At 27.7% G+C, this 21372-nt stretch overlaps 1 protein-coding gene across 2 annotated transcripts; it reads left to right on the plus strand.

The window, feature by feature from the left end:
- Nucleotides 1-1764: 1764 nt before the first annotated feature.
- Nucleotides 1765-20657, plus strand: LOC107443341 (U1 small nuclear ribonucleoprotein A). Of its 2 annotated transcripts, none has more exons than XM_016057168.5 (5): nucleotides 1765-2009; nucleotides 9317-9489; nucleotides 12120-12369; nucleotides 16235-16334; nucleotides 19022-20657. In XM_016057168.5, exons 1-5 carry the CDS (start codon nucleotides 1943-1945, stop codon nucleotides 19179-19181), a joined length of 750 nt encoding a protein of 249 aa, XP_015912654.1. In that variant the 5' UTR covers nucleotides 1765-1942; the 3' UTR covers nucleotides 19182-20657. The 2 variants fall into 2 exon arrangements, with proteins under 2 accessions (XP_015912654.1, XP_015912655.1); XM_016057169.5 differs by having other exon boundaries at nucleotides 1773-2009; nucleotides 16238-16334.
- Nucleotides 20658-21372: the final 715 nt, after the last annotated feature.

Raw genomic sequence — 21372 nt, forward strand, 5'->3', positions numbered from 1 at the left:
ATAATTATGGACCGGAACCAAACTAAATGCAAAAAATACTTAATTATGTAAATTTTTAACGTATGCACCACATTCCCTTTAATTTATAATGAATTGAAGACAAAACAAATATATTTTACCTTAATACACACATCTTGAACAGTATGAAATCACGAAATCGTAAGTTATTTGTTGCAAGTTTGTTGATAATAGGAAAGGGAAAAATTATTGAGAAATTGTTCTTCAAATGTTGGACGCGCTTTGTTTCCAAATGATTTACCAATGTTATAGATCGTCTTTTAAGTTCTTCTGCGTTTTCCTTAGGGAAATTTTGCTTCTAATTTGTTGCTAAAAAAGTGTTCTTCTCTACCAATGATTCTAATAGAACTAAATGAAAACTTAAATAAAAGCCTGAAAAGAAAGTCCCTGCTAGAGGGCGTATTCAAGCGTTGCGATCATGAATTTTTCAGTCATGCATACATCTGTAATAGTATGCTATAGCTCGTTCACCAGGAGTAGGCACTTGGCTCCGCCATCATCACGTGGTATGCGACGATACTATTTCGCTATTTTCGGGAGAAGATTGTGAGCAATCCTGAACAAGGTTGCTATTTGGCGATCGTCTGGCAAAATATTTATTTCGCAAACTTCATCTGCATTTTTTTTTAACATTAAATATTTCTTAAATTTGATGATATTTCGCTCCATTTTTTATGGTATTTCTCTCTTTTGAGTGAATAGTTTGTCCTTTTTGAGACATTTTGGTGGGAAAACAGCAGTTTTTAAATTTAAAATATGTTTAACTATCTAGAGAAACGAAAGGTACAATTGGCGATCGAAATGGGCTGCAGGTGGCGTAGAGCAGAACTCTTTTCCTATGGCAACACTTCACATGCTTTCCCCATTAGCGTGTGGAAAGTCATAGAGGAAGGAAGTACGTTAGTTTCTCTCTTGATTTTCATATAGATTAAAATCTTTCAACTTGAAACACTATATGAAACTGAAAACTGCATTAAACATAGTTCTAAAGAAAAGTATCATGGAAATTTTAAAATATATTTTGATTAAATAAAAAGGAAAAATATTAAGAAAAGGGAAAATATCGTAGTACATTCCTATACAACTGAAAAGAGGAGGAGAGGGAAGGGAGAAGGGCTGAAAGCATGAAACCGGTCTCTCCCCAGATGGCGTATTCGAGTGTTGCGATCGCGAATAGCAGATGATGAAGCGAAGTAAGTGACTGAAAAAAAATGCACTTTTGTGTTTGGCGCGCATTAAGGGTTGTCTCAATTTCAAAAGCAGAGATGTTTCTCTTTTCCCTCCCGCGCTGAAATGAACTCTGCGTCCGAGGAGGTGGAGCCAAGTGCCAACTCCTGGTGAACGAACTATATCAGAAATCGAAAGTTATCGGTTGTAAGTTTGTTGTTTATAGAAAGGGAACAAATTACTGCGAAATTGTTCTTCAAATGTTGGGCGCGTTCTGTTTTAGGATGTGCTTCAATGTTCTAGGACCAATGTTCTGGGTCGATTTTTTCAAGTTTTTCTGCATTTTCTTCCAGGAAAATTTGCTTCTTATTTGCTGCTAAAAAAAGGCGTCCTATTCTACTAATGATTCCGATGGAGCTAAATGAAAACTTAATAAATAGTAGCCTAAAATTATCCTCCCCGCTAGAGGACAACGTCGCGATCGTGAATCAGGCCAGAAATCTCTTGCTCAGAACTTTCGATCGCAACGACGGATATTTTGCATGTAGCAAGAATGGCTCTTAAATATCCATAACCCCCAAAAAGTTGTTTTTTGATTCCCTTGTCATCTCGGATGCTACAGTAATTTTTTATGGAAGTTAAGGATAAAGTGAAAACTCAATCTACTGTTGTGTATTTTTTTCAAATGGTGTTGTTTTTCATTTAGTAGTTGAAGATAGTGTAATTTTTTATTAAATATTTAATAAAATAATTGAAAATGCATGAATTAGAAAGCATTAACACAATATACATCAATAACCTCAATGAAAAAATTAAGAAAGAGGGTAAGTAGTAATTATTGAAAACTACCGGCTTACCGTTTTCACAAGCTTTTACAACCTAAATAAACCCTAATTTATTTTTCCAAACCTCTTTAGAAAGTGTTAAGAACTATAATATAAAACTTTTATTTTATATTATTATTTTTTAATCATTATTCAGTCTGATAACTTTTGCATTATAAGTTGTGTGCTTTTGTCTATGTATGCATGTTCATATTATTTCCCACAGTTAAATATTTGTTCTTTTTATTTTAAGATCAATTATGGTTTACATTTATCTAAAGAATCCTTATTTGTGAAATTTTACGTAATATTATATTGGTTGTTATTCAGAAAACTACGCAATTTTTCGTTTCTTTTTTTTGTCATGCTGTGAATAACCACATGTTTGGGTTTATTTTTCACAGAGCATACCTGATTTTAGTTTCCCAGGTCCTATTATGATAAAAGGTTTCTGTATTTAATACGTACATATTATGAGCTAGATGTAATAAACTTTCTCATAATTATTCGGAAATCAAAGGGAAAACTATTAAATTTCTTTGCCACTTTTATAATATTATGTATCAAATAGTATATTTTAAAGCTCTAAAATGAGGGGCTTGTATGAAGAAAAAGTTTTGCCTGCCTGGCTTAAATTCCGCATGCACATGCTGTAAAGTACAAATTTATTCGGCAATGTCTTTGATTTTACTTTTTTTTGTTGTTGTCAGAATTACATGGAAGCTTAGGTGCTAATTCTTCTAAATATATCTCTGAACAGAGTAGTGTAATCAGTTGATTGGGCAGATTTATATTCAAATGTATTAATAAATCCCTAATGTAATTTACAATAAAACAAACATTGAAATTTTAAATTAAATGCAAAAGTTTGTTTGCACTTTTTAAAAGCAGATATGTGTATATTGTAATGAAAAATATCCTTATTTTTTCTTAGATCTCCTATGAGACTTGAACTGTTTAAATTCATGTAATAATTAGTCTTGATTTCTTGTAAGTAGTGATCGTGACATTATAAAAAATAGAGATGCAGTAAATATTTGGTCGAAGTTGAGTCGGTTTTAGCCAAATACAGATTCAGTTATTTGGTTTTGGCTGAATACTATTGTATAAATATAGATAAATATATGAAAAATGTTAACTATAGTAGCTTGCATTAATTATTAATAATCAATCTTATTAATACGTGGTTATTCTTATCTTTTTATCCTTAAAACCAATTTTGAAGCAGATTTTTATGGAATATAACAAAAGTGGGAAACTTGAAGTATCGCCTAATGTTCTCTTTCAATGTAAACTTTGTATTTATAAAAAATGCATAAAGTCATACTAATTCAAAGCAAAATAAATTTAAAATCTAAAAAATATTCTTACAATATCTTTGAACTATACCCGAAATTAGATAAATTATGGTGTAGGTAAATTTTTTCTTAATTATTTATATATAATTGAGTGCATTTTTACTATTAATTTATGGTCTACGTTTGAGTTATTTTTATAACTGTCTCTTTTTACAATTATATATAACGGTCAGGTTAAGCGTTGACTGTTTTTAGCTAGCGCCCTCTTACGATAATTGAAGAGTTCAGTAAATGAAGCAGGTAAGTGATAATTTTAAAGAAATCAAGATTGCTGGAAAGTTTTTACTTTCGTCTTGATTATGTAATAATCATAAATCAGTTAATTCTAAAGGTCTCTGGATGAAGAGGTAAGTGATAATATTTGAGTATTATTGGAGTGAAGGAACTAGGTAAGTGTGCTTGGAAACATATACACAACAAACAATTGTAGAAAATTACTCGTTTTGAGAGAAATTCAAAGGAGTATTAACATTTTATATTCTCTACTAATGAGTTTCACTTCATTTTTTGTGCTGAAAATACTTTTTGGAATTTGTTCTACTTTGTCAATATTGTTTTACATTATTTTACCATGTTAATTTAAAATTGATATAAAAGAAACTTGAAAAAAAAAAATGAAGTAACTTTTGATCTAATGAGTAAGATGATTACTTTAATTGTTGTCTTAGTTTCAAAAAGCTCAGTCCCATTTAAAATATTTTAACTAGTAAAAATAGTTGATAATTAAAATAAAAAGTGATGAGAATTTTTTTTATCAATTTAGATTCTTTAAAATATGTGTGTACACTTAGAATATTAAATGTTAAGCGTACATCTTGTATATTTAGCAAAACTAATTAAGACTTTTTTATAAAAATTTGCATGGCTTATCAGAGTCACACTAAGTCTACATATGAACCAATCATGGAGATAGATTGTTAGATTTTGTTTTGTACCCTGTCTGTTGCAGAGAATTCATTGTTGATGCAAAATATTTTATTATGATGATTTAAAGTGGCGAGTTTCTTCCAATCCAAGTGGAAGAAACTTGATTTTTTAATAAAGAAATATCAAGTGTTACGTTTTTTTTTTTTTTTTTTTTTGAAGAACACAGAAGCAATGCCAGCAAATAAAGAGTTTATTAAAATACAACTTGAGGAAATAACATCTCGCACACACAGTGCTATGCAAAAGAAATTACATCTTAATCAGTCACCATAGCTTATGATGCAACCGAACGAACAAACCACTTTTCAGGTAACTGCTTCAACTACAATATACGGATTTCCCCTATCGGGGAGTCATTGCACTAACTTACGCAACTTACCTGAGAGAGAGAGATTAAAATTTTTTCTTTTTGTTCGCATATTAACAACAACAGTAAAATTTTATTTAATTTTAATTGCAATCTAAAATGGAAAAAAATCATGGTATTAATTTCAAAGTCATTTTTAAATAAGTGAAAAATAGAAGCCAAAAGTAAAAAAAAAAAATTTTAAGACATATATGAAATCAAAACGTGGTTCTTAGTGTTTTACAAAGAAAAGAAAAGAGTATAGATGAACATACATGAAGACCATTTTATATATTGTAACAAAAAAAGATCTATTTTATTATACCATAAAACACACATTGTATTCATGATTATAGGCATAGCGTGAAGGGGGGCACACTTTTTATTTTTAGAAAAGTTTTTAAGTGTTCAGGGGTCTGTTTAAAAGAAATTTGGGTCCGCTAATGGACCCTTCTCAAAATATCTTTTCATAAAAATGGACCTTTCACAAAATGTCTGGGCAGACCCCTGGTGTTATGTATACATGCATATTTATTTTTTACATGTATGCATATTAATATATAACTTTTTGTATAAATGGTAAACAACTTTAAAGTTTTTTTAATATTTGAACTGAAAACTCAAGGCAACATTCGTGAACATTTTAACGAAGGGCCGCGCACATATTTAGTCATGTTAGCAGCAAATATGATAATTTTTACGCAAGCATTAGTGTCCTAAGCACCAAGTTTTTTTAATCAATAAACTTAACATATTTACTGCTGAAAATTAAATATTTTTAATTATTAGAATTTATTTAAAAATAAAAAATACTTTTTAAAAAACTTTTTTGATTTTTTACAATAATTTATAAATATATATATTTATAAACATAAATATGGGGGGATATAAATTTTAACCCAAGGAAAAAAAAACTGTTGAGCTTACAGGATAGAAGTGTCCATTTTATAGAGTAATGTAAATTTGAATTAAATGTTTTTAAAGAAAATTTATAATGTTTAAAGAGAAACAGATCCATTTTAGTACAAAATAAAATTCAATTATTTATTTAATATTTTTCATATATTTTATATTTCTTGAATTATTAAAGGTTTTAAGAATTTTAAATAGAAAATGTTTTCTTTTTAGTTTTTCCGAAAAAATCGCCTAAGCTGAAAAAAATTTAAAACAAAGTAAATCACAAACAATAAGCAGTTTAAAAACTCTCGCTTTCCTCAAGTTTTCAAAATTTATATGGTGCAATAATATTGTATTGAAACATCAGGATTCCAATTACCATGTACAGATGTATGGTGCCAACTACCGAAACAACGAAAAAATAACTTATATTTATGATGAAATATGCACAAGTAAATTGAAACAAATAGTGATGATTTAAATTCGCCTGTCTTATTACCATTGTAGTTATAGTAACGGGATCGTAAAAATCACAAAGAAAACCATCAATAATTGCAAAAAAAAGATATTACATTTACAAAGAAATTAGCGAGAGTTAAGTGCGCCAATAAGTAATTATTGAAATGCATGATATAAAGTTCGCATGTTGTAATAAAAATCAGAATAAATCTAAGTGAGAATGCATTGCAGAAACTGCCGAAAAAATTATTGAAAAACAACTTGGATTTGCAATGCAATCGGCAAAAATTAAGTATGGCAAAAAGTGATAAATTAAATGTGCCATTTATAACTCACACGAGTCGTAATATAGCAATAAATGTATCGAAAGCAACACAGAGATTAGTTGTTATAAATGCCAAAAAAAAGATCTAAATGCCAGTTGGATTTATAATGAAATTAAAAAAATTTGAGCTTGTCAAAAAAGGATTATTTAAGTGGACAATTTGAAATTCGCTTGTCGTAATACCACCGCAATAAAAATATTGGATTTTCAAAATCACACAGAAAAACATTCCAGTAACTTCGTTTTAAAAAAAAAGGTGAAATTGGCACAAAAAGTGATAAATTAGATGTGCAATTTATATTTCACAAGTCATGATCTAGTAATAAATGTGTCAGGAATTTATGAACCATGTGGAAATTAATAGTTCTAAATCACAAAATACGATCTAAACGTTACTTTGATTTATAATGAAATTGGAAAAAGCAGTGGGGGAATTGTGTGTCGTAATAACATAATAAAAATGTGATTTTCAAAATCTCATAGAAAAACTTACTAAGAACTTCCTTTGAAAAAAGATGAAATTGGCATAAATAAAGTGCACCAAAAACTAATCAGATAGATGCATGATTTATAACTTACGTGCCATAATAAATGTTTCAGGAACTTATAAACCACATTGAAGTTAGTCGTTATAAATGCCAAAAAAGCTATCTAAATGTTGTTAGGATTTATGATGAAATGGGCAAAAATTACTAAAACTTGAAATTTGGGTGGGAATTTCAAATTCTAGTAAAAAATTGAAAAGTATTAATTTTATAAAAATTTTTTGAGTAAATTAAAAAGTGATTATTTAAACTAGAGTGTTGTAATTATATGTTAATAAAGATACTGCCTTTTTAATATCATAATAAAAATGCAGGATTTTCAATATCATTATAAAAATTGCTGGACTACCTTTAAAAAACTTTTTAGATTTATGATGTAATCAATACAATTTAAAAAAAAGTCAAAAAGTGATAAATTGGATGCGCGATTTAAAACTCATAAAGCGTAATAAATGTATCAGAATCTTAAAAACCACACTGAAATTGGTAATCCTAAATGCCAAAAAACAATCGAAACATCACTTGGATTATTGATGAAATCTGCAAAAATAACTAAAATTTGAAATTTACGTATTGCAATATCGTATTAAAAATATTGAGTCTTTTAAAATCATGCAGAATATTGAAGCAATAACCAATGGAAAAGTGATCGGGAAGCAATATTGATTTAAAATAGAATCAGTGCAAATTGAACACAATAAAAAGTGATGACTCAAATGTGCGATTCAAAAATTTTGAAGTTTTTTAAATTTTTCTAAAAATAAATTTCAATGCGTTTAGAAGCTCCAGCGGGCCACACATTAGCAGTTGGTGGAAATTTTGATATTATTTATTGTTAATTTATTTCAGTTTGTTTCAATAAAACAAAATTAATTGGAAACAAAATTGTTATCTGTAACTTCAAAAAAATGCGTTAGTATTAAAAAAATTAACCAGTTGAAAGACAATTTGTCAACAATTGGTCTTTAAACTCCAGGCATGTGTTTTTTCTCTTATTAGTGGAATTCTGTGAATCTTGAGATGTATTTTTCACTGCTATTATTGTCCTCCTTTACACTGTATTGCAAAAAAATAATAAATGAAAAGAATTGTAATTTTTTTTTCAAAGTGCATAAATCATGTTTTAATATTTAGCAGTATAGCGAATGATACGAGATGTGAAACTAATATTAGGAACTTATACTTTTGCCTGTCCTCCTAACTGTTAGTATAAGAAAAGGTATCCAGTGTGGCGACCTCTTATAGTTTGTGATCTAAATTAGTTGAAAGAAAAGGTGTTTCCTTAAAGAAAATGCTTTTTTGTGTCTATATTAGTTTTGTGTCTCTATCTATATTAGTACTATCAGACATTAAACCTTATGATCGTATCTTTGTATGTGAAAATCGGATCTTTGATTAACCCATTCCGTCTCGCTCCTGTGAAAATGACAGGGTGAGGTTTCTCGCTCCCGGTAAATTTCCGGGCTGTAGTGTTCAGTAATAACGTGCCAATAAGAATAAAACTAATTCATTTTTTTTGCCCGGAAAACATTTTATTTCTCATTTTATACACCAGATGGCAGTACCAGGATATTTTTAAGGTAATTGTAGTTAGTTTATTTTAAACTAGATGTCAGCAATAATCAAATACAAGTATTTGGCAAAATAGGCACTTTATGACTGCTTTCTTGAAAATTAACCGATTGTTAAGGGATTAAGAGACTGGGTAATGTAAGAAATTTTAGATCATGACGTGCTGTCATGTAAAAATCGTATTATAACAATCGTATTATAAGACACAGGAAGACCTATACTATGCAATCTGAATCTTTAAATGAAAAAGATATTAAAAATTTTTTTAGTCTCCTATCAATAATTCTGTTTACACGGTATAGTTTGTCATATGCACCAAAAATCATTGAGGAGGCGCAAAATCAGATGTGTGACGTGTAATTTTCATTTCAAATCGTTCTAAGAACATTTTTGCAACATAATACAATTATTTTTCATTAAAAATACATTGTTACTGAATCTTATCTATAGGTTGTGTTTCTATATGGAAAAGAATATGATTTTTAGTTTTTAAAATAAAAACTAAAGGTTTAGAGCTAAAAACAATAAAATTAACATGCATGCATTGAAAGAAATTTATGAAAAGCTAAAAAGATTTAACATAATGAAATAAATGTCTGTCCATCTTTGTAGCTAGAGAAATCGAGCATCATAGCATAGCATAGATTCTTGATATTGTTTCATTTCATCGTGTGTGTCTTGTATTGGCAACTTAAATCAGAGTTCGAATACATCTGGTGAAATGGAAGCCACTGTTAAATTGATATTTTGCGATTTATCATCTTGTCTTAATTGAGATAGTTTCTTTTTTTTTTTATACTTTATGTATACAGCTTTAGTGTGTAGAAGCAAAAATATCTATTTTACTGTTATATTTATTATTTATGATTTTTTAATAGAGTTAAAAAGATCATTGTTTGCTGTGTTTTCACAATTTGGAACTATTGTTGATATTCTTGCTTCAAAAAATTTGAAGATGCGAGGCCAAGCATTTGTGGCATTCAAAGATCATGCTAGTGCCAGAACAGCATTAAATTCTATGCAAGGATTTCCTTTTTATGACAAACCTTTGGTATGTATGATTTAAATGTTTTATAATACTTAAGCAGGGTTTGAAAAAACCTGTTTTTTAAAAATTTTTTTACTTGGATTTTTTCATCAAATTAAAAACCCGGGTTTTTGATTAAAAGACCAAGCTTTTTCGGGTATTTTTAGAAATATTTTAAATTTTTATTCCTGAGTCCTTAATGAGATAGCAGTCTGTTCCTTACACGAAAGTAAAATATTTAGTAATTATTCATTCTTGACTTTGCTGTAATGTAACCATTTTTGGGAAGACCATTTTTGGGACGAACAGATAGTTACGTAAAAAAATTAAAGTTACTCAAATTTTTTTTAATTTCATTTCACAGGTTTAGTTTCAGAATCCATTGGAATAAAATTTAAACCTAATCCTTTGGTCTGGTTACCATTGCATCTTGATCTACAGCTTTATTTTTTAAATTCTTATTTATTTTTTGATTACTATAAAATTAATGTTTTTTGTCAGATTGTTTAGTAATATTGTGTATAATTGTGTAAAGTTAATTCCTAATAAGTTTTGTGTTCATTATTTTGATCGCATATTTTAACTGGAAACACTTTTATGAAGTTTATTATATAAGTTAATGTAACTTATTTACTGTTTAATACTTGCAAAATGATTAAGTTACAGTTTTCAATGTGTTTTTCATAAAATTTTACATAAAGTAATGTGGACTTTCATTATTTTGCTATCGCTGTATGTTTTATTTTGTCGAGATTTAATGTTTCTTGTAAATTATTTTCTGTGAGACTTCTATTGATCATTGTGCATTATTTCGTCACTTTTTTTTTGTCTGTCAGGATTTCTCGTTAAAAGATTTTTATTTGTGTTTTTTTCATTTTAAGCAATAGAATTTAATAGAGGTATTTTGTATTTAAGTAATTTATACTTTTATATATTTTTAAAATTTATTTATTGCGCATAGGTATAATAATTTGATAGAATTTGATTACTTTTAAATCAATAAATCTTCAGTCATTTTTAATTATAAAAAATTAAAAAATGCCTTCGTTTATTTAATTTGTTTTTATCTTTAAGAAAATTGAAACAAAGTTTGCATTATTTATTTTTTAAAAAAAAATTCGTCGATTAGTTAAAATAACTACATTTTTTTAATTAAATAAAAAGTTAAGCAATCCTTTGACACTTTTTAATAATTTAGCAAATTGAGCAATGTTATTGATGTTATTGAAGCTTTTTTTTTTAAATTAAAATTTTCTTTTGTTATAGATATATCTGTTTTCAGACTTGCCAACTCTCCTACTTTTAGCAGGAGTCTCCTGCTTTTGCCTCAAATCTTCGCCCTCAGGCCTTCAGGGTTTTTTCTCCTGCTTTTTTCTATTTAGTGCAAGATAGAGGAAAAAAACAACAATTTGTGCAATTTCCTTCCCAACTTGTGCTTCAGATCATGCTGGGCATTTATTTAGAAAAATTTTGCCCCATAGCAACATCACTAAAAGTTATGGTGAGTGTGAACCAAAACAGCAGCAATAACCATGGAAATGGCAAAATCGGAGATAGCTTGGACACCATTAGGCAAAATGTTTTTTCACTTTCTATAGATGCTAGGTTGTTTTTTTTAAATAATGCTAAATCAGCAGCATCTGCAGTTTTAAAACAGTAGCAGTTAAAAAAAAATTAAGAAATACATTTATAAAGTATTGTATTCATTATTGACATATTTTGTTAGTTTTGAACTTCTTCCTAAATTTGAAAAAATCAAAAGATATGTTTTAATATAATTCTATAGAACCTTATATTTTATAGTAAGAACACGTATCTTTATTAGTCAGTGTCAGAATCTTACTGTGGTCTATTTTATGTAATGTAAATAATATATTTTGAAATAAACTTCTTGTAGGAAGTGTGAATCAGGTTTAATTTTCAATATTGCTCTATGTCGTGATACAGAAAGAGTCTCCTGCTTTTTTATTTTCTAAGGTTGGCAGATCTGTGTTTTTATTTTTGATTGATTTAAAGATTCCATTTTTGTTTGATAATTTTAGAACGCATGTTATATCGCGATGTCTAACAGATGGTATATCACGATATAAACGTATCCCCAAGTCCTAGACACATTGTCTTTCTATCATCATCGATTAAATATAAATATAAACAAGTAGGACTAGTGCAGCATTGCAGTGCAAATTATTTTAGCATTGAAAAAAAAAAAATTGCATGCAAAAAAGTAAAATCTAAAAATTTGATTCTGCATTAATTAATTTTAAGTAGCAGTTTTCTTGCAGTTAATTAATTTTAAGTAAATTCGTTTAGTAACGAAGTCAATTTATCATGTATTGTAGTATTAGGCATTTTTGCCTTTCCTACGAAGTGCATAATTTGAATACAAATATTTTACCCCATGCTCACCAGAAAGTTTTTATAATTTTTAATGATGTTGTAGATCAATGCAAAGGTTCTGCTACTGACTCATTGTTTTATTAATAAAATAACATGTTTGTCTTATGAATATCAAAGATTTATCTTATCATTTATGAATATTCCTACCAATTTTGTTCTAGGCTAAGTTTAATTGATAATTAAATTATGTTTAAAATTTTCATGTTGTACATTGTTTTTTTTTTTCGATTTATTTAAGAAATTGCTTTTTTTTGTAGAGAATTCAATATGCAAAAACAGAAGCTGACTGCATAGCAAAAATGAAAGGAACATATGTAGAACGTCCAAAAGTTCCAAGATCAAGTACTGGGGAAAGGAAGAAGAAAAAAGGTTCTAAAGAACAACCTGCTGCTGTTGGAGCAGTAGCACAGCAGTTTCCTGTGCAGCCTGGTCTTCTGCCTGGTGTAGCTCCTGGAGCTATGGTTCAAAACTTAGTGTCAAATGTCTTTTCTTCTCATCCTGTTGCAGGTAAGCAGCTTCCTTTAGCAGGTAAAAAAGTTTTGAAGCATGTAATCAGGGGTCTGCCCAGAGTGAATTTATTACCGTTTAGTAGCACCTTCACAAATTTTAGGAAAATTGGTAGTTTCATAAAATACTTTTTATAAAGCAAGTTCTAAGTTTCTTCTCTTCCGTCTTTGCTTTTGTTTCCCCTGAGAAAAACTATATCTCGGGTTAATTACACATTTCGACTTGCAATTGGAACCCTCCCGTCCATTGATATTATGACGTAGAAGAATTCGCTACTCACTCTGGTTGTAAGAAGAGCTCTTTTCCTCCCCATGCCTGTCTTAGAACATGCCGGGATCCCGAATGGCCATGTGAGAAAAAACATTAGCGGCTCTGTTCCTTAATTGCCATAGAAGAAAAGATGCTAGTACCTTGCAAACCCCGCCCCCGCTGCAATCTGGAAAAAAGAGCTTTCCTTCCCACCACCTTCTATGAATAGGTCATACGTGTTTGGTCAAATAATGCTGCGTGGTTAGCTTAACTGGTCGCTTACGTCATATTCTAGTGAGTTTTTTTTTTCTCGAAGGAAACGACAAGCCTCTCTCACTTTAAACTTTACAGGAATTCTAAATTTAAACTATTATCTTAAACATTATTTAATTTATTCTAACTGACCTTTATTTTTTTATGTAGCATGTTAAACTTTTTCCGTATGACCCAGTCGAAAATTTTCTCATTATGAAAATAACTCTTAGTGCTAGTACTGTTAAATACATGTTTTTATTAAATTCAAGTTTAAATTTAACTTAGGACAAAGATTTTTATGGAATTCTAAATTTAGATACAATTTTAAGATAAAAATTTCACAATAGCAAAATTGCTTTTGAATATATGGGGAAAAGTATATAGAAATTTACCAGTCATAAATGATTTTTATTTGTAGTGACAATTATTAAAAATATATTTTCTGTAACATATTTTTTTTTGATTTCTTAATATTTTTAATTTTCACAAATAAATGTTGACATTTTAACAAATAAATGTTGAAATTTTCACAAAATAGGTACTTCTTAAAAAAAAACTAGACAGACCAGACCCTTGGTTATACTATTCTTATTTGAGATGCTTAGTTAAAATCAGATATTATGAAACTTGGTGACAAAATTAGACATGAAAATGCTCTTTTTGCTGATACACTTACGTCTTTTTATTAAAAATCTCAAAATATGAAGTGTTAAAGCAGTCCAAAAGATTTAGTAAAAAGAGCAATCAAAAATTTTGAATTGTAATACAATTGATATTAATATAATTCATGAAACTTAAAATTTAACTTTTTCTAAAATCTTATTGCTGAATAACTGTTACACCAATTTTCTTTAAATTTTATATTAGGTTATTTAAAATTGCTTTGAGAGGATTTAACAGTTTTTATACCAGGCAGTTCAGTATTTTTTTTTTTATCATTATAAAAATAAATAAGAAATAACAGAAATCATTACCTGAAATAATTTTTAGAAAAATGAATTTTACATTAGTGTGCAAAAAATTTTGATTCACTCAAGTAGTTCTAGAGTTATGGCAAAACATATGAAAAAATAAAATTTAACAGTACATACTTTCAACTATACTTCGAAACGACATGATGGGGACAATATTTTTCAGACTGCTGCTACACCTTCTCCATTTTTTACTTCAAAAGGCTTAATCTATTATTTTTTTAAAAAATGTTTATTCTAAAAAGTAAAATTTGTCTGATTTTTAACTTATATCATTTGCAGTAATGAATTAGCATAAAGTTATGCCATAACGAAATATGTTATTAAGTTAAGTTTGCATGTTAGTGTTTAGAAATTTCATAATTTGATATTAATTTATTCAGGAGTCTTATTATTTTGTATACCTGATGTGTTTGTTAAAGTTAATGTGTTTTATTTGAAACTGAAAAATTTATCAATAGTTAAGAGTATTTTAAAGTTATTTGCAGAAAAAGTGTGCATTTGTGCATTATAAAAGTGTGCATTTGCAGAAATTGATCCGTTCCTCTAGAGTTTAATACTCAATCATTTTCGGGCAACTTATGTGACCATTCAATTTATTTAGTTAAAAATAAAAAATTCCGAGCTAAGTATTTTTCTGAAACAAGTGGTAACTTTTATATAACCGTTTAAATAATATCTGCGTACTGGTGACCAAAATTCTTTTAAATCTAATTTACTAATACATAAATACAATATCTTATCTACCACTAGGAAACATGTTTTGTGAAACTATGGAAATTCCATAATAGTGAGAGGGTGGGTGGGTATGCCTAAATTTGAATGTAAGATTTTTTTTCTTTCCAAATTTAATTTCCACTATTTATTATACAATTTAACAAACACACCAAGGATTGTAAATATCATGATGGTTTTGTAAACATCAATAGTATCCCATATATTTTTTTTTTATTTACAGATTTTGATATGTATCCGATATTTTCAATAAAACAGTTAACTGTTGATAAATATATTTTCAGGCAATATGAATTGCAACATAAAAAAATCCACTTCATAATATATTTTAATTTACCTTTTATGTTAAAACTAAATTTTTATCGAATAAAATATTTAAAAAAAAAGTCACTGAAACATAAAATTTTAATTTTCCTAAAATTTTAAATACCACAATTTCTCTTCCTCTCTCTTTTTTTTTTGTTCAAATATTTTACCATAAAGTAAGTTTTTCTGCCTTTTCAGTCCTCAACCAACTGTGCAGCTTTTATTGAACAAATCCAAAGCTGGAAAATATTCTTTTTAACACAGCTGTTGAAGGAGAGGCAGTTAGTAATTTGTTAACAAGATTAGTTGTTTTATCCTTTAGTGGGTGTTCTAACTAATAGTTTTCCACCAAACTGTGAGTTCCACATTCAGAAAGTCATTTTTAAACACACAGACATGATCATTTTAGGCATATTTAAAAATAATATTTCATTCAAAAATGTAAGCTTTAATAAATTTATCTTATAATTTATCCTTTAATTTATCTTATAAGAAAAACTAAGAAAACAAACTCTGCTGCCCAATACAGAGTCAAATACTAACATGTTTGTACACTGACTGATGGTTAGATTTAATTTGACTTTTTTCTCATTTTGAGAGGATATATTTCCTAGTTAAAAGCGCAGTTCTAGATTAGTAGAGGGTCGAAAAAGGTGTAGTTTAATATGAAATTTTTGTAGGGAATTAGAGTAGAATTAATAGTAGTGTGTGTTTCTATTTTGCAGTGTGAAATCGAAATCTTGAGATGAAATAAGAATATTTTGGACTTAAAAGATGACAATTTATTTTAAAATAAATATTGTGTGTGTGTATATATATATATATATATATATATATATATATAAAAACAAGCTCTGAAAAACTTATACAAGGAAGTTCCATAATCACCACAGATATGTCTTTAGAATACTTATCAAATTGAAATCTCAAATTAGTGTTAAAGCTATAATAGAAAAATGCATCCCAAACATAATTTATTAACAAAGATTGAGATAATAAGTCAATCAAAACCTGTTTGGTTCATGGATAAATCTAAGAGGAGGTGAAAAGTAACAATTAAACCAAGTCTTCAAGTTGTACCTGTCAATCAAGCTGGTTTTGATGGATTTAATACTACTGTCAGTAAAAGTTATTTGTTCTGTTTTGGTAACATTCTTTTCCTTACTTAAATTTTAATTTGCAATCCCTTATGTGCTTACTATTTTGATGTTATTTTTGATAAGGATTCTATAATATGCATTAAAAGTGGTGATTACAGAGCCTCTAAATCTTTGAAGCCTTGAATTTGTTTCTTGTTAATTTTTTTTAAAATTTGAATATTTGCTTTCATAAATTTTATTTTCAATTAGCAGTTCCACCTAATATGGAGCCGTCACCTAATCAAATTCTATTTCTAACTAATCTTCCTGAAGAAACAAATGAAATGATGTTAACTGTTCTTTTTAGGCAGTAAGTATTTTTTTATGTAATCATATCCCTATATCCTTGATTTCATTATATTTGCAAAAAGTATAGTATATATTTATATAGTATATACATATATTATATAGTATATATTTGTAAAAAGTATATTTATATTTCATTATATTTGAGGTCCTACGTTTTTCAACATATTGAATTTATGTTATTGAATTATTTATTTAAACTTATTTTGTTTCATTTTCATCTTAAAATTATTTTTGTTTTAATAATTATCACCTGGATCATTTTCAAGCTTTTTTTTGTGAATGGAATTTATTTATGGGAAATGTAACTGTTATTTGAGAATTTACTACTTAACGCAACAAAATAATTTGATTAAACTAATTGAATTAATTACTTTGAGTAAAATAATTGGAGAGTTTGACTTCTTCTATTTTTCTAATGCAATTAATTTTGGTAATACAGTCAAACCCCGCTATAGTGAACCCTCAACGGACCGAAATTTCGGTTCACTATAACCGGGAGTTCACTATATCCGTTGAGCAGGCAATTTCACCAGTGGTTCCCAAACTCCTCCCTTTTATTACATTATATTGATATAAATGACTGAAAAATATTATGTAGTAGCAAAAAATGTGTTATTTTCCATCACTCTTCATCTTGCGTACAAATAAAAATTAGTACTCTTTAGCTGATGAGCAATCCTCAACATCAGATATGGAAACACTTCCCGACTCTCAGATAATTTTTTCTGAATTTCTGTTATTCCGCTTTTTAAACCTGTCTAACCTGCCATTTGAGCACATAAAGGTAGTTTCTATAGATGGTTTTAAAAATCGGTATATGTATTTATTTTGATGTACAAATTTCAAAATTATTACAAAGAAAATTGGGGGGAAATCAGTCGAAGACAGAAAGAATTTCATTATATCCAACTTCCTCACTTTATTGGTTCACTATATCCATTAAAAATAACATTATACGAGTATAGCATGGCACGGGACCGAGCATTTCGTTTACTATATCCGGGATTTCACTATAGCGGGGTTTGACTGCATTTATATTGTCTCTTTATTTCTTCTATTAACTATAATATTAAATTTGATTCGGCAAATTCAATTATGAGTTTCCTAAACCTGCAAAGATGATGCAGCTGTGACAAAGTGGGACAAAAAGTACTTATCACTATGAGTGACAAAACCCCATATTTTTTATATTTTCTTATGATATTTGGCACCAAACTGCTCAAATGCCAAAGAAATCTTTTAGTTTTTATAGATTTTTTTTATGGCATCACAGTTTTTTGTTGATGATGTTACAAATAGGATTATTTTTTTAAAATCTGGACTCGCTTCTTACAGTTAAGGGGACATACAATACATCAAAAAATACATCAGGATTTGTATTTGCACAATTTTAAAATCAAGCATTGAAATTCATATTCACACGATTTGAATATCACACATCCCCATTTCACATGATTTTTAAAAAATTAAACCTGATTTTTATTCTTACAATTTAATTATTACAAATCATGTTTCTTATTCATGTGATTTTATTTTAATAGTAAACCATACTAATAAGTAAGAAATGTAAAGAAAAAAAAACAATTTTTGTATGTAGCCTACTTATAATACGAAACATATTTAACATTTTTTTTCAATGTTCTCACAAATAGTTTCCAAATTTGTCTTAACAATTAATATCTCTATTAATATAGTTATGAAATGTAAGTATTTTATATTTTTAAAATATGCCTCATAATGTAGATGAATTTTGTTTACTTATATTTTAATGTATAATTATTAAAATTTCATGCAATAAGATTAAAAAGAAATACTACTTACTAGACTACTACTACTTAATACTAATACTAGAAATACTATTTCTACTCTTTTTTGTAAAATTTTCAAAATATGTTTATATTTTATTGTATGTTATTTAATTAATGTTGCATTATGTTATTAAGTACAATATATTGTACTTAAGCTCAATTATGATTTAAAAAAAAGGAGAAAAAAGTATTTTATTATTTATTTATTAATCAATTTGTACTAAAACACACCTTTACTACTATATTGAATGTGTGGTTGCACCATAGTTATAATTTTTGGCAATTTCAAATATTTTTGATCGAAAAATATTTTATACTCTTAATTAAAAATTTTATCGATTCAATAGGTAATAAAGGAAAACTTATTTTTAACACTTTAGCATATTTATGCAACAAACCAAGATATTTTTGAATTGTTTTATGCAAAATATTAATTTATAGTGAGAAAGGTTTCTATATAGTTCAGTAGGTTTTATTTTGGGTCTTAAAATACTATTTTGCCTCTTTTTTTTTAAATAAACAAAAAATAAACTGTTTTAAGCATGAAAAAAAAACAGGTTCTTTTCCAACTGTGATAATGATTTGATATAATTTATTTTCTACTCTTAAATTTGTTTAAAAACATATTTTAAATTTTATTTAGTACAAATCTCTTTTCTGCTGGAAACTATCATTAATTTTAGATGCCATATCTTAAAAAATGTCTTTTCCCCCCCCTCCCTTTGTTATTGATATATGTGAAATTACAGTTGTACGGTTTAACTTAAAAAATCAGTAAGAACTGGGGTTTTTCTACTCAAGACACTAAAATATTTTCTGTTGTAATGAGAATGAAAGAACTAATTAATTTTTGAGAAAATATCTATTCTTTTTCTTTCAGGTTTCCTGGTTTTAAAGAAGTGCGACTTGTTCCTGGAAGGCATGATATTGCTTTTGTGGAATTTGATAACGAGGCAGTAGCTGCTGCTGCCAAAGACTCTCTACAAGGTTTTAGATTGACTCCAACGCATCCAATAAAAATTACATTTGCCAAAAAATGAGAGACTTAAAAGTAATCAATTGTAAAATGGGAATTCAACTTTATTATATTTCATTTTATTCAAATCATATGATATTGTGGAACTGTTTGAGTAGATAACTTATTACATTTTCTTTTGACCCTTTTTGAAAATTTATATATTTTTTCTAAGAAATTTCCTTTACATGAATTGAATATCAACATGAATATTTTTTTTTATTATCAAAATCTTTTAGCAAATCTTGCATTTCATAATCTTTATGTTAATTTCTGTAATGTGAACATATTTTGTTGGTTGTATCATCTGGGTTATGCCATTGTATGTCCATTTTGTCTGTAAATTTTGTTTATTTTTGTGAATGATTTCTATTATGTCCAACCTATTTAGTTTTGTAAAAAATTGAACACTTGAATGAAGTTTTAATATTCTTTCCTAAAACTTATATGTTTTTGTCTGGTCTTGGAATGTACACAATGCATTTAAGGAAAATCTTATAAGCTTATTACATATTAACAAGCTTCAAGTTATTGATGATGATTGATTTATTCTTCCCTTTCACTGCTTTAAAATAAAAAGTAGTGTGAAATATTTTAATAGTACAATTCATTTTAGTGTTTTGTAGAACTGGAGCTCTTTGTTACAACTTCAATATACAGTGAAACTTCTGAGTTACAACCACCACTAGGACCAAAAAAGTATTTTCATAGTTGGTGTGTAAATTCAGAGTTATAAGCATGCTTAAAGAAAAACTTAACTTTTTATTGCAAAAAGAATACCATTGATAGAGAGTCTCCATATAATGGTTTGTTACAAAATTAATGTGCACAGTTAATTTGTGTACATTTATGTTATTTGTGACATTAATAACTTAATACTTATTTCTAAGAAAATAGCACAACAATAAGTAAAATTTTTATATAACTGGAATGTCATACATTTTCTAAGTTTGGGTCACATGATATAAATTGCTTTCAAAAAAATAATAAAAAGTTCATTGTTTTATTAGCAAATACAATTAATAGGAATTATGAGCAAAAGAAAAGAAAAAAAAGATAAAAGCAATAGCTTTACAGAGGTGGTCAGTAAAAGAGGTTTCATTGTATATAGATTTCACATGTTGTAAAAAAAAATTTTGTACTTGGATGTGATATACATTATTTTTCAATGTATTGTTAAATTTTTTGTTGCATTGCTGAGAAAGAACTTCTTGTAATTTTCTTTACAATCTTTTTCATATTAAATTTTTTTAGCAAATTATTTTAATTCTTAATATTTTCCAATGTTTGGGTAACTAATGAATCAGCAAAAAATATTATTTGAACTAATCTACTGTTCGCTTTTAATATAATTTTTTCTGTAAAAGTTCACAATTTTGCTTAATTATTCATGCAAATCTTGTGATGCAACAATTATTTGTCAAATGAGTAGAATTTCACTACTCAGTCTTATGTAAAAATTAATTTTTGAAATTTGATAAATAAAATGCTTTTTTTTTTTGTATGGTGCTTTTATAGATTCTTAATGATATATTTCTCAGTAAATTTGTGAAAATAAGTTTTTTTAATATTATAAAAGCCTTTGTATCAAGATCTTTTAGCTTAACAAAGGCTTTGTTACACCTATTTTCTTTACCAAGATTTATATGTTGTAGCTGAAACCCATAAGGACAAAAATAAAAAAAATTATTTGCCATATCACATTTTAACAGAATTGCAGTCCTTGCTTTACAAAACAACATAAAACCTTCAACATTGTTTTTGTATCTTAGTTATATAAGTAAAAGGGATTAAGTTAGTAGAAAGTGGCAGGCAAATCTTAACTTTTAAATTTAATGTTTAGTTATTAACTAACTCTCTAAAATGTGTATTGTTTCTAGAGAGAAAGAACGTTGTTAGCTTCAACTGTTATACCATCAAAGAGTGAAATTAGTGTAAAACCCATTGAAACTTCATATGATTAACATAACCAATATTTTCTTGCAATTATTGAGATTAAAATAACACCATATTCAGTAATGTCTATTTAAATTATTTCATTTTCATACTGTTAGTTGAAAAAATATTATTTTACTTTACTTATATGCACTGAAGAGCCAAAAAAAAAACTGGTACAGGCACGAGTATGCAAATAAAGGGGTATGGAGTCAATCAAAGTACAGCGCTGCGATTGGCAATGCGTATATAGGACGAGTGTCTAGCACAGTTCTTAGATC

Source organism: Parasteatoda tepidariorum, chromosome 12, assembly GCF_982258835.1.
Source record: "Parasteatoda tepidariorum strain Cologne lab strain chromosome 12, Ptep-v5.0, whole genome shotgun sequence".
In the NCBI taxonomy this organism is placed as follows: Eukaryota; Metazoa; Arthropoda; class Arachnida; order Araneae; family Theridiidae; genus Parasteatoda; species Parasteatoda tepidariorum.

Coding starts and splice junctions, on each gene's coding strand:
- LOC107443341 (XM_016057168.5), top strand. CDS start 1,943: ATGCATGAATTAGAAAGCATTAACACAATATACATCAATAACCTCAAT. Junction 2,010..9,316: donor TGAAAAAATTAAGAAAGAGG/GTAAGTAGTAAT, acceptor ATTTTTTAATAG/AGTTAAAAAGATCATTGTTT. Junction 9,490..12,119: donor CTTTTTATGACAAACCTTTG/GTATGTATGATT, acceptor TTTTTTTTGTAG/AGAATTCAATATGCAAAAAC.